Source organism: Anguilla anguilla, chromosome 5, assembly GCF_013347855.1.
Source record: "Anguilla anguilla isolate fAngAng1 chromosome 5, fAngAng1.pri, whole genome shotgun sequence".
Lineage (NCBI taxonomy): Eukaryota > Metazoa > Chordata > Actinopteri > Anguilliformes > Anguillidae > Anguilla > Anguilla anguilla.
This window is the reverse complement of record NC_049205.1, coordinates 47761163-47775384: the sequence shown is the minus strand read 5'-3', so window position 1 is coordinate 47775384 and position 14222 is coordinate 47761163. Positions and strand designations below refer to the sequence as shown.

The 14222-nt window shown below is 42.0% G+C and overlaps 1 protein-coding gene across 3 annotated transcripts in view; it reads left to right on the top strand.

Moving 5' to 3' along the window:
* The window catches only part of cemip (cell migration inducing hyaluronidase 1), a 66708-nt gene that overhangs the window by 31726 nt on the left and 20760 nt on the right, over window positions 1-14222 (top strand). For all 3 annotated transcript variants that reach the window (XM_035420075.1, XM_035420077.1, XM_035420076.1), the window contains 9 exons: window positions 2235-2372; window positions 2658-2796; window positions 2896-3132; window positions 3582-3761; window positions 5261-5331; window positions 5451-5546; window positions 6228-6349; window positions 6827-6974; window positions 8526-8717. In XM_035420075.1, coding sequence (XP_035275966.1) covers window positions 2235-2372; window positions 2658-2796; window positions 2896-3132; window positions 3582-3761; window positions 5261-5331; window positions 5451-5546; window positions 6228-6349; window positions 6827-6974; window positions 8526-8717 — 1323 coding nt within the window. The remainder of the gene's footprint in view (window positions 1-2234; window positions 2373-2657; window positions 2797-2895; window positions 3133-3581; window positions 3762-5260; window positions 5332-5450; window positions 5547-6227; window positions 6350-6826; window positions 6975-8525; window positions 8718-14222) is intronic.

The following is a 14222-nucleotide window of genomic DNA, read 5'->3' as shown; positions in this document are numbered from 1 at the left end:
GGCCGCTGGGGACATTACCCCCTAGAGTGAGTCTGGCAAATTAATCATATTTCATGCTGTGCTGTGTAGGTGGGGAGAGTTGCAGCTTAAAAATTTAAAGACTTGCCTGTGTTACGTTGGTGCTGTAACTCGTAAGCAGACTGATGCCTATGGGTTAGCTACAGTTTCTGTGGGAATTCAGAGAGGAAGTGTTGTGGAGCTTAGAGCCATAGCTGCACTACAAAGGGTGATGTCAGGACAAGCGAATGAGTGGTTTCCCTGGCTAGGGGCCAAGGCTGTTAGCCCAAAAAGCTAATTGTATTTCTTTCTGCTTTCTGCTGATTGCAACAAACATAGGCCGACACCTTCAGCTGACTTTTTGTTATATATGGGCTAGGTTAATTCTCTCTAATAAAGGCCTAGTTTTATTATTTTACATGAATTTGCATTGCCAGTCCTGCAGAAGTTCAGCAGTTAACTTTTGCTGCAGCCTGGGTCATCTCTGACGTGATTTACGATTATGCACATAGAATTGTGTATTTATCAGTCTCCATTTCCCATTCATTATTGTCTGTTCTCTAGGTCAACATCAAACAAAGTTGAAAGTAGGAAAGAATAAGGTGATTTTTTTAAAAAGAAGCTGCATTAATATAGCTGTTTCTCCCCCTGTCTTAATCACAAAGAGGATACATTAAACATGATTGTCTATGTGATAGAGCATACAAATGAGCCTTTGGATGCAAAATGTTCTGTTTTATCTCAGGCTACAGACCTAAGAGGTAGGGTCATTTTTATGATCTGTTAAACAGTAATTTTGCCCAGGACTCTGGGACAATTAACCTGTCTAAATTTGATTATGGAGAACAGAATATTGACTTATAGCCTGTTGAGTTTGTCTCAGAGAGCAGAGCAGCATTTACCTTAGAAGAGAACTGTCGAAGCAATGAGTCCCAGTACTGCCACTCTGGGGCAAACATTCGGACGTGGACTTCAGCAAACACAGAGAATACTACACCTAGCCTGAAGACTGGTCTTGTATTCATTTATTTCATTAAAAAAAGATTGTGATTGTTATGATATTTATAGGTGTTTGATTATGTTACTGTACTTTTATTTCTTTCATTTTAAAGCCAAAACACAATTTATTGTAGTCGCAAACAGAAGCCTCTGTATAATAAACAGGATTAGTTCTCTAGCTTCCAGAGCCATTCTCAATGGCAACTCCTCTCCCACAGAGCAGCAAGCAGGGAGAAATCTGAACCATTGCCTTTCCCCTATGCGTTTGATAATTGCACTGTGCAAAACAAGCATGTTTTAAAGCGATTACACAGCTATATGCATGCATAGTTCTGTGTTGGCAGGCTTTGATGTCAGTTTTTATGAAGCACAACATTCCTGTGCACTTTTCAATGGCTCCTTAAAGACAGTGTACATATGATTAGCATTCGGCAGAACATGCACTGCAGTAGAAAAGGTACACAGTTCAAATTATTTTATTTCAAATTTAATTTTTGTCATTATCATTTTCGTAGAAACATGTTCATAAATCTGCCAGTATGGAAAGCCAACAGATGCTACTAATACAAATCCATAATTTCTGCAAAATCTACTTGGATTCAAACCTTCCTTTGCCAACACTCTACTCTTCTAATAAGCATTGACTTTGTTTTTTTAAGCAGAAATGTTTATTCTCAAACATTTATCCATTTATTTATAATCCGTAACATCTTGGGCTTGTGTCATACAGTTCACAGGCTTTTGTTCTTTTTTTTTGATGAAATGACAGCAGCAAAAAAGGAATCATTCAACTTTTCCATCACCAAACTGCCAAATCACCCAATGTTTTCGACTTGGAATGGGTTTTGTGGGAATTTTAACTGCTGTCTCTGAATTCATTAGATGTAGTTGATGTGTGTGTGTGTGTGTGTGTGTGTCTGTGTATGTGTATGTGTATGTATGTGTGTGCCTGCAGACTAGAAAAGTATTTGCGTGCCCTTACATATTTTTCAAATCCACCCTGTTATTGGATGGGCATGCCTGTTTAAGCTCACTGTGAGGGGTCAGTGAGTCAATTACTTACTGTAAACACACTTGTCCTGGATGAACCAGTATATTTGCCCTCCTTTTTTATTTCCAGGAACAGAAAGAGTAGCTAAACGTGATTTAACCAAGGCCCATTAAAACCTGTTGAATAAAAACAATGTAGTATCACACTGTGAATAAATTTCACTGTATTTCTTTGCATCTTATTGCAGCTTGTCCGGACAAAGAACTTGGTCTACAGCCTTGGACTCCTGGTCACAACGAGGCTCATCGTGTAACCATCGGTTATGGCAGAAAAGTGGTCCTCTCCTCTTCAGCCACGGTTCATTCCATTGAAATCGAAAATGGAGGTAGCATGATGCGCTCTCTATGTGCTGTTTAACTGTTATTTATTCACTAACCGACATGTAAAACATATGTGTTAAATAGCAAACATGTATTAAAACTTAAATAATGTACTCATATCTCATGGAGTTCACCTTAGGCCCATAGTATGTGTGACAGTTTTTCATTTTCCTGAAATGCAGGTGGTGAAAAGATTGTAGATAAGATCTATCATATTTAAGTTTCTATATTCTGTTATGTTGGTAAATGTGGAGCAGGCTAATCTCTTTATGGCTGTATTTTTTCAATAGGAAAGCTTGTGTTTGCCGACACCAACCGACCAATTACTCTACGAGCCAAGCACATTCTCATAGGAGACAAAGGGGAGCTGCATGTTGGCAGCCCAGACTGCCCATATAAAGGCAACCTCACCATAGCTCTGTATGGGAGGTACGTATAGGACCCAGTGGAAGGAGTGATCAGTGACACCTGAATCCGATGTGGCTACAATTGTTTATGAAATATAATGTTTGTTTTTCAACTCGACAGATCCGACGACTCTGAAGTGGATCACCCCTACTTTGGGCGAAAGTACATTGGCGTGGGCGCAGGTGGCACTCTGGAGATCCATGGGGAGAAGAAACTGGCGTGGACATTTCTTGACAAGTCCCTACACCCAGGGGAGACCAACGAAGACAGCTACCACTTTGAGAGGGGGTGGGGAAACAGGGGAATCATCATCCATGTGATTGATCCCAAGACTGGGGAGGTGCTCCACTCTGATAGGTCAGTGCGTGATCCCCACGATGTGCTGTTCCCTCGCCTTGCCTTTGATTTGTTCAGCGCAGTCTCCTAGATTTGCTTGTTTTTCTATCTCCGTCTGATTTATCAACACACCAAGTCCTATATTTACTGTCCCGCCTCCATAAAAATCTAATAATTCAGGAGCCTTTTGATCTGTAGTGCAGTTAGGAAATATAAGGAAAGCATTTATTGAGCCAAGCAATAAGTTGAGCATTCAACTTGGCAAAATTGTCGGGGAGTCTCTTTGGAATTTGTTAAAATATCCATTTGAAGAGAAAGACACGAAATCACATTTACTGTTTTGAAACTGTGCCCTCAAATACACTTTCAAGCTAAGGCCTAACAGACCTGAGCCGTGCTTTGTTATTGCAGTTTGTGACAATATGCTGTCCCATTTCTCACTGGATCCCTTCAATGTGTCACGGTTCCAGATTTGACACATACAGGAGCAAGGACGAGAGTCGCCGCCTGTCCCAATACGTGGAGGCAGTGGAAGGCGGGATGATCCTGGCCATGGTGGTGAACGATGAAGGGTCCAATAACCTGGAGGACACGGCCAAGAAGACAATGTTGAAGCTGGGCAGCAGACAGTTCCATCGCCTGGGGTTCCGGTGGGGATCCTCTCACGCCGTCTCCTCTTTAACATTTTTTTCCAGTTTCTTAACAGAGTAGAAATCACGCGTAGCCAGGACACTGGCAATTGACATAGCAGAAAGGCTGCTCCGTGGCCAACTCAGGCAGGTAGCATAGCATCACTTCAGGCTTGATTTAGCTTGTGCTGAAAGAGGTCTCGCTCTTTTCCAACGGCCAAAATACCACAGTATTGATTTATGTCACGCAGAGGTTTCAACAGACTCAATTATTTGATGTTATTTATTCTAATGGGGAGGTTTGTCTCTCCCTGCAAGACTGCTAGGGTATTTTTTTTTTTAAAACAGGAAGAAAAATGAGAGCGTTGTGCACTGAAAAAAATGTAAAGAATGCATTGAAAACAGGATCTGAGTTACAGAATGACAGTATGTGGAATACAGCCTTTCTGTTAAGTCAATATGATTTTTTCTTTAAGACATTTCATAAGGGTGGACACACATTTGCACTTATTACATTTTCCAAAAAGACTCCAGCCACCAGGCACATTGTCAAAGGAATGTGCTGTAATTACTTTCAGAAATCCTACGTTACTAGTATTCAAAATGAGCAAGCCAGTACAGAGTGTTTATTTTTCTGAGTCCTGAGTGTGCTGGAAGACTAATGAAACTTCTCTGGACACAGAAAGCTTGGCCGCATTGCCAGAGCGGTTAGTTTGTGAAGCGCTGTGAAGGATATCCAAATCAATTTCCTGCGGGAGACATGCTTTCTGACAAAGCAAAAAAATTTACCAACATCCATGATTAAACGTTCCCACATGATAGGATAACACATTAAATAACTTTAGGGGAGGGGCATATGTTGTGCTCCCAATTACCCTCTGTCCTGAGGCCACTGCCAAGACACAATAAAACATATGACCTGTTTTCAGGGTAGTGAGAGGGGTGAGGAGGGGGGGGGGGGGGTCACTGAGGTCCACCAAGACAAGAACGGATTCAGGAAAGAAAAGAAGGGGAGCCTGCAATCATTTTCAGAAATAAAATTTATGCTCTGGTAACAGAGCCTTGATTGCATTCCTGAGTGTGAGCAGTTATTTGTTAGGAGGACCATTATTTGTCATTTGTTAGGAGATCTTGTTAGGAGTAGCACCGTGCCCATTCTGATGGACGGCCTGATCCATGTCTCCTTTCCCAGTCCTAATCGCTTTGATTTAAAGAGAATGAGAATTCTGGTTGAGTCTGCTAACTGTGGACACGCAGGAGGCCGAAGTGCCAGTGTATCCCCAGGTGTCTGTCAGCCTGTCCTTGCAGGTGGACCCTGAGATTGCAGCCCTTGTCTACTGTAATTACAAGGCCGCTCTTATTTCTCCCGCCAATCATTCTCTGTGTCAACATCATTTACAGGGCTGGGTGTTAGCATGTTTGTCTAATGCAGACATGTCTCTTTCTTTCTCTTCTCATTCCCTCTCCACCCCCCCCCCCCCCCCCCCCCCCCCCCCCCCCCCACTGTCACACATCTGCAGTCATCCCTGGAGTTTCATCACCGTGAAAGGAGACTCGTCCACCTCTGTGGAAGATCACGCCATCTATCAAGGTGAAGACTCCTCCGCTTTCGTTTGCACAGCGTTCAAAAGCAAACACGTCCGCGTAGACGGAGCGTGCAGAAACAGGTTCACTCCTCTCCTAACATTCTGTTCCATTTCTGCCGGATAGGGACCAAGGCCTCGTCCGAGGCAAAGAGTTCACGTGTATTTAAGTCGGGATATGGAGAGCATTTCACCGTCACCACCTCCAGCCAATGGGTACAAGGTAAAATATGCTATCTGTGACAGTGTAAAGTCATCTTTTATAGGGAATGCAGTGCAGAAAATATTATCTCACATAACATGCAATGCAACTAATGGAGGCAAAGCACTGTAGCTTTTCAATGGTTATTTATCATATAACAATTGAACATCTTATTAAGGCCTAAAGAGGCTTAGGGAGAACTGGGTAATAGAAGGCCAACAGCTTCTATAAAGTTTCTCTACTGTTTCTATATAGTTGCCAAATGTGAAAGCAGTTGTTCAGATAAATTTTCCTTGGTTTTTAGGATTCACATATTGCCATATTTTTTGGCTGTTACACAAGAGATCATGTGCCTCTTATTCAAGACAAGCCCCATCAAAGGGTATTAAAATAATGAATACTCAGATTTGGCATTTCGGTGTGTTGCTTTGCTACATTGAATTTGGATGAGGTCCAGCCGTGGTGTTAGAATTCCCAGAAGGTTTGTGTTCACCCTGTGAACCGCAACTCGGGGAGAAAGCCTTTCAATTATTTGCTGCAAATGGTCCTTGAGACGCAAAATTGAACCGCAGGAAAAGCCTCAAAGTAAATTGGACTACAGTAATAGCTGCACAGGCCCGTGCTTGTCAAGCCAAGGAGCGGGAGCCATATCTCTGCTGTGGCAGACTAGAGCTGAGTCATGCGGCTGGTTGTCTTCGGCAGAGGCGGAGTGGACTGAGTGGTTTGATCGTGATGACGAACGTGGCTCAGGCGACTGGGAGAAGCTGGCTGACCTCCACAAGGCCTTCCCAGAGCGCACCTGCAGCAACCCCATGGACTTGCAGGTACACTTGCTCTGATGACCCCGCGCTAACCTGAGGTGAACACGGGACAATGTAAAAAAAAAAAAGGAAAATGCAAATGATTACGCAGCACTCGAGCTTTTGGCTCCTGATCATCCTCTGTTCGCCAAAAAAAGCTGAATGCATTGTTATGTGTCTGTGATTTATTGAATAGTTGTTTGTCATTTTTTTTGCCTGCTAACTATACACTACTGCTGCCAAACCACAGTCTTTAAAGGAAAAATATGCTTGGAGTGCAACTCACTGTGTGGTGCCCACATGGATGTTATCAGTGTGTCGGCTACTCACACCCCCTTAATTACGTATGCGACAGGTGTTGTCTATCCATTGTGACAGTTCCACGAAATATACAGCACATGAGCGTGTGTGCAGGTGGGGGGGGGGGCTGTGTGGAAATGGCCGAGATCCCAGGACCCCCTTCACTCCACTGGTCTCCACTCTTTCATGTCCCCCCAACAGGTGGAAACCCAGGAAGGAGTCCCCTCCAACATGACAGGCGAGGTTTTCTACAAGAATGACAAGGACTACGGATTTGTGTGCCTCAACAAGGATCAGCCTGATGGGATCTGCCACAACTATAAAGTGCGCCTTCTCTGCGGAAAGCTCGGTATGTGGGGAATGTGAGCTTCCCTGAGCCCTTGCCCTTATCACGGAGTCAGGGGGAGCACTGCCAGCATTGTGATGTTGCATGCTAAGTTGCAACTGGAGTAGCACGTGCCAACAATGAAGGACAGTTAGAGCCTCAGAAACCTGGCGCTGGTTTCTGTCTGGGCTTGCGGAGTTGCATGTCACGCGTTACAGTGTCTTAACACAACACGGTCCCTTTGGGCTAAGGATAAAAACCTGCGGTTGAAGAAACTTGGCTTTCATGCGGGTAGTCAGAACTTCAGGCCCCATTATGGGAATTACCTCCAGCAGATGATTCCTGCCCATGTAACTCATATACCCCGTGTGGCGCCTTTCCTTATATGGAGGGAGAAAATGATTATTTTGACGCTGCGCAGACACAATCTGATGCACACTGACGACCGCGCTCCATTCCCCGCGCAAGCAGAAAGAGGAAGACGCGCCCGTGAGCAGCTGGATCAGATGTTCAGATGTCGCGAAGGCTTTAATCTCCGCAAGTTTTATTTAGCTGTGAGGACGCGATAAGATCAGGCAGAACAGTGTTGTGGAAGCCAAGTGCAAACCCCAAGTACGCCTCTTTCTTCAGGGTCATTTGTATCATGCACTCCTAATCCATTTGGACATCGCTAACTGAATCTTCTAGTGTTTATGATGTCTCCACTGACAGAAAAGGCATGCATGACATTGTGATGAGATCCTAATAAATTGCATTGTTTGTAGTGCTTTGTTCTGAATATATTATAAAATATATTATATCTATGGTACAGTGCTGTTTAGTAAACCATAGCAGTCTGAATAATCTTTGTGGATTCTGAGTGCCTCATCCAGCTGAAGCAATAGTTCTTGCAGTGATTTGCCCTATGGTCTGGAATCTAATACAAACCATGTCAGTGCCAACTGTGTCCAGGATACCCAAGGGGCAAGGCACAATTAGCCGTACCATTTCTCAGAGGGGGAGGGTATTCATGAAGGATTTGTTTCTAAGAAACAGGACTACTACATCACTGGAACTGAAATAGATAGGAAATTACCAAAGGCAATGGATGTATAAATGCTCTCTTTCAAGTTAGATAATTGATTCTCGCGGAACAAAAGTTAATATAACATGGATATACGGTTGGCATGTGCAGCGTGTATGTGCGCGTGTGCTGAAAATTAAACAAACAATTGTGGTAGGTTTGGGTTTTGTGGGTATCCCGTGGTAGCTCCTATTGTAAACCTTCACACTGAGAGCCAATGGGAATACCCAACAGCATAATGAAATCTGCATGTTTCTTCTGTGTGATATCACTTCCTATACAATCGAAGAGGGACGTTCTGTCCTTGCTTTAATGCATTATGTATCTATTCATTCAGGACTTTTCCCCTTTCCTTACTGCATTTATTAGTGTTCTACTCACCTTGGGAAACATAGACCCTGGTGATTTTACCCTTTCTGATACGTGCATGCGTGTGTGTGTGTGTGTGTGTGCAGGCTGCAGCTACAGAGTAAAGCTGTTCTGAAGGGCTGTTCTATTTTGTCTCACCATAGTGAGGCCTCAAGCTTCCATTACCATTGACACCCACTCCAACACCACTATCCTGGAACTGGCTGACGACAGCAGGAGCTGGAGGGCTGGGGACACTGTGGTGGTGGCCAGCACAGACTATTCAATGCTACAGGCTGAGGAATTCCAAGTCCTGCCATGTAAAGCCTGTGCCTCCAACCAGGTCAAAGTGCAAGGTCTGTAACATTTTCTCACTTCAACTCAGCAATTTTTGAGACATCCTATTCATATTTAGAATCTTCTATTTAGAATATTTAGAATGTTCTATTATTTGAGAATATGCAATTGCAGGGAAACAACTAGATATTTTGTTTTCAGTGTTCCATGTTCCTTTCTTGTCAGTATCACAAACCACCTATTATACCTTTCTGCACAACTTATGTTCGAGCAGAAGAAGAGCTGTTTAAGAACAGTGTAGTACAGCACAGTAACCTGATAACTGGACTGGTTTTGCAGAGGGTTATTGGAAAGTGGGAAAAATATGCACAAAAGTTAATATATCATCTGAATTCAGTCTGAAAATACAGCGTAGTTAAACCTGTCCTGTGGATAGTCACACATTGGGTCTTGGGTTCTTGCCTAAATTATGATTTACATTTACATTTAATTATGTTTTGATTGATCCATTCTGTGACTACAGCCTACACTACTTTGGCATATGTGGGTTTCTTTGCTTCTGAGTTCAGCTGTGGCAAAAAGACACAGACGCGTAGGCTAAGAGAGAAACTGGAAAACCGTTGTGAACAAACAAGTGCAGCAGCGCGAATTCTGTAATTGCTTATTGCACAGTTGAAAACTGCTTTTTTAAAGCAGCCCTCCAGTTGCAGACAAGTCTGCTTTGCAATGTAAGCTTTTCACCCCTGTGAAAGCAGATTGGTTCTGTGATTGTTTTTCAAAGGGATTATAATTCCTCAGATTTCTAAAGGTTAAGTAATCACAAAGAACAAACACGTGTCTGCTGTCATTCAGAAAGCATTTTTCATTATGACAGAGCCATTCTGACATGATGAACATAATTGCTATCCCCCGGGCATTCGGCTGGCAAACATGGTTCTCAATTTACCTGTTGCAGATTAAACACGCAAACCTACAGAAGTGTGTTTTCACGTCCCATTTGCACAGACCATTCCAAAAATATCTAAGCAAAGTTAGATCTTGTTGAATCACATTATGTGCTTTTGCACATACAGTTGTTTGTTCATCATCTGAACCCTTTCACTCTCTGATGATGATGACATATGGTGTAGACGTATTCTGTCTGATGCGTGCAGTACTGGTGCAGGGTTCCTTTTTATGAATATTTATCCAACAATTCCCCAACTCCCAGCCTGTTTTCCCTGTTCATAACTTGCCTCATCAGAGACAAGCATTGTCATGTTGTTAAAACAATGACAAACTGTAATTAGGCAATTTAATTAAAATGTAAGTAGCACTAGTCTTTATTTTTCTGGCTGGGATCTTACTGAGGCTAATAGAAATTCCCTCTCTGAGCTTGAAGGCCCAGAGAATGGGGAAATGGATATCCTGTATAAAAAGAAGAATGCAAATGGCTCTGTCACTCAACCCCCCCCCCCCCCCCCCCGCCCCTTTTCCACTTCTCCATTTGGAAAAAAATGTAAATGACTATACTTTCAGTTTTCTGAAGGAGTAGCGTTTTTATAAGTGAACAACATTATGCCAAGATTGGTGACCCCTTTTTTGAAATTCTGGTCACTTTTGCTGTAAATGCCTGATTATGCTGTTAGAAGTAGGCAGCAAATATGTTCCTACTTAAGCATGACTCGGCTATTTTGTACCAAGCTGAAAAAAATGTTGAAGGGGCATTATTTGTGGGTGGTCCTTCAGCTTCTCACTCATTTTCTGATTCTGTCAGAAAAAGTGGTTCTGGTCTCTAAAATGGGGGATGACGGAGTGTAGCACAGTGGGTAAGGAACTGGGCTTGTAACCGAAAGGTCGCAGGTTCGATTCCCGGGTAAGGACACTGCCGTTGTACCCTTGAGCAAGGTACTTAACCGTAATTGCTTCAGTATATATCCAGCTGTATAAATGGATACAATGTAAAAAGTTGTGTAAGTCGCTCTGGATAAGAGCGTCTGCTAAATGCCTGTAATGTAATGTAAAATGGCAAATTATACATGGATTTTTCAGGCCAAAAGGTCAAGGAGCAAATTCATGGAAGCTTGTGATTGGTTCTGCTCCTTTCTGAAACTCTGTTCCGCAAGAATATCAATGAACAATATCTCAGTGGTAGTAAACAGTGTTGTGCAAGTTCACACTTCACAAGAGCAAACACACAGATTAAAATGAACTATTTCACGTTCATAGTTCACAATTTTGAATTTTGAACTAAGTTCACAGTCCCAAAAAATGAACTAGTTCACGTTCATTTCTTCCGTTTTAAAAAAAAATTCTATTCTATTCTTTTTCAGTAGAACCTCCTCCTACCCATCCACCCCAAGCCCCCAATCATTGCCACTGCCCACTTCCCAAACTAAATGAATTACTGTATACTACTATAGAATCAAGATTACTTTTAAAAGCCAAGAAAAACAATGTGAGTAGCTGTTTTACCACTTAAACAATATGTCTTATGCAGAAAGTGAAAAAAAGAGGGGTGCAGTAAAGGTATACTGTAGATGCAATGGAAATTTTATTTAGCCTTCATGAACCAAATTATGCAGAAGTTCAAAAACATAAAATAGGTTCATATGCTTCCAAGCGAGCTGGTACAGGCTCCACCACTGGCTTCATTACAGTCGCTAGCTGAAAGATGTGCTATGATCAATCCTACAGTGGGAATTTTGCCGTTTATTGAAGGTGCCGTTGACCGTAATCGAATGCTTTCATTTTTATCGTTCGACTGACCAAGTACCGTTAAAAAGCAAATTTTATTGGTTAGTGCTATTGGCTTATGTTAGCTATATCATATAATCCTCATACGGGGATCAGTAAAGGCGAACAATACACTAGCACTCAATTCTTGTTAGTTTTATCACCACTGTTGTGAAGTGAAATGTGGACAAACTACGTTTTCTATGAGAAATGTTTTATATATATATATATATATATATGTATATATATATATATTATAGAGAGAGAGAGAGAGATGCTCATGTTCACGTTCATTAGTTGCAAAAGGATACGTTCAGTTCACCGTTCACCAGAAATATGAGCACGTTCAATGAACGCCGCTCTTTTAGCGTATTCATGCACAACACTGGTAGTAAACATATACCCTACATACCATACAACCTCCCTTACTCTGGAATATATTCATAGGATATTAATGTATTTTCTAAATATCACGTTCAACATAATTCTTTTCTGTCCTTTTCATACGGTCAAGTGTCTGCCTAACCATCGTGAATTTTAATAGACTTAACCTTTCTCATCTGGGCAGGGTAATGTGATTCATAGTAAATATTGTTTTTTTTTATATTTAAAAAAACAGAAAGTAAACAGAAAGCTAATAATAACAAAAACAAGAATCATTGCAAACTCATGACTGTTTAATTGCCATTCATTTTTCCTTTACTAACCGTACCAGCAGGCCCTTAAAGCATGATTTTTTTGATGTTTTTGTTTTTGTCTGTAGCCTCTAATCTTTTTGTTTCTCTGAGTTTCTCTTGCCTTTAACATTACTAGTAACTTAATGTGACATCTTTCCACTTGGCTGAGGGTTAGACTATTTTGGGAGCAGACAACTCTGTCTTCTTTTAATTCTCCTGAACTGTAATTCATCACATTAATCTGTACCTTCTGCCCTCATTCTTGTTAAGAAGTAGTCATGTCTATTCCTTGCCCATGGTGATTCCCAATTAAGGAACTCTTGGCGGTTGAGAGAGGCCCTTTGGATATGGGAAACTGGCTTTGCTTGTGGGTAGGGGTTTGTGGTTGTGGTTACTCCTGAGATTGTACCTATGCTGAGTCACATTAGTGTGCCATGAAACACTCAACCAACATACAGTCAGATGTGCATATAAACATTGAAATGTTTGAAATTGAATTGTTCCTCTTCAGATAATTTGATGTTATCAGTATAGGCCATATGTCAAAGCACCAAAGTAACTGAATGTGAGAGGGAGAACAATGTGAACAATTGCTTCCCCCGAGCGCCTTCTAATAGAGCCTTGTCATTATCTTGTTAGCGGGTTACATGACTGTGGACTGTGGTCAGGGATGATATGCGATGGCCTAATATGCTAGGAGGGAAAGTGGTTCATTCGGTTCAGGACCGACAAGAGTGAGAGAGAAATCACGTGTCAAGTAGTGCTTCAGTCTTTTGTTTGTTGTTTTGTTTCTGTTCCACAAGGCTTGCTGGTGAATTGCTGTGGTGACATGTTCCTGCTGGAACTTTTTTTTTGTGGAGAGCAAAGGCAATGGCTTGTGCGCCAGTGTTCTTGAGGAGAAATTGGGGAGTGTCACAGTGTTTACTACAGACGAGCTTCTCAAGTGTGGCTGACAGCATCACTTCCAAACGGTTGAAGAAGAAAGTTTTTTTTTTGTTTTCTGGTTTTAATTTGTTTACCCTTTAGAAAAAAATAAATAAATAAAAGTCTGGTAGGAGACTTTGTAAAATTGAGGATTATCATGTTGTTCCAAAATCTTCCCTGAGGCTAAGTGTGTTGGAAAAGATTGAACTGTGGTATTTGTAATGGGCTGTGTGAGAAAGAATATGCTGATGGAGAATTACCCCATGTTGGGAGAATGATGAGGAGAAAAACACTTCAGTCCAGTGTACATAAACTATAGAGTGTGTGTGTGTGTGTGTGTGTGAGAGAGAGAGAGTGTGTGTGCGTGTGCTTGCATATGTTCACATTTTATGCATTTATGCATTTCATGTAGCCATTTGGTTATATACTGTTTCATTTTATATTGTTTAACTGGTCATGACTGGATGAAGAATAGAAGCACAAATATTATGCAAAACAGTATGCAAGCTTTAAAGCAAATGTATTGTTTCAGTTCTCTGAAATTTGTGACACAAATGTGTGTGCGTGTGTGTGTGTGTGTGTGTGTGTATGTGTGTTTGTGCTTATGTGTATTGTCAGTGTTTGACTTGAGAAGCATGTATAGGTACTGGTATGTGCGGGTAATTGTCTTACCAGAATAAAGAGTGTATGTTGTGCTATCAGTTTTTCTCTGTAAATGTAGGGGTGCATATATGCACAGGTATGTGTTGTAATTTTGTCACCACAAATTTCAGAACACATTTGCATATGTTTTAGTTTTTTGACTGTAATAACGAAAACATGTTCCAACAGGTACTGCATGCAGATGTCAGACTAGAACTACAGCACGTGTAGGTTTATGAGCTGACAGCTTCTGTTGGAGTAGCCTGCGTGCACGTGAGAAACTGCATGCGTGTGTATGGATGTGCTGTCAGTGTTTGACGGAGCTGCGGGGAGCCCCCGGCTGAGACTGTGAGATGGCTGTGCCCCGGCACTGATGCGGCGGGGCATGTTTCTGGGCATGTTGCTCCTCGTGTGTTACACAGGGACAGCTGAGACAGCTCTAAATATAGCCCTAATCAAAAGCGATGTTCGTGGAGCCTGTGGTGTCGGCGCTGAAATGCTCGTCTCCAAGTCGCATTCATTGCTTTGTCACTTCTAATGAAGCTGTAGGATTGCGGAGGGACGACATCGCCTGTCACTTTGCTCACTTCCCTCATTTATAGACTC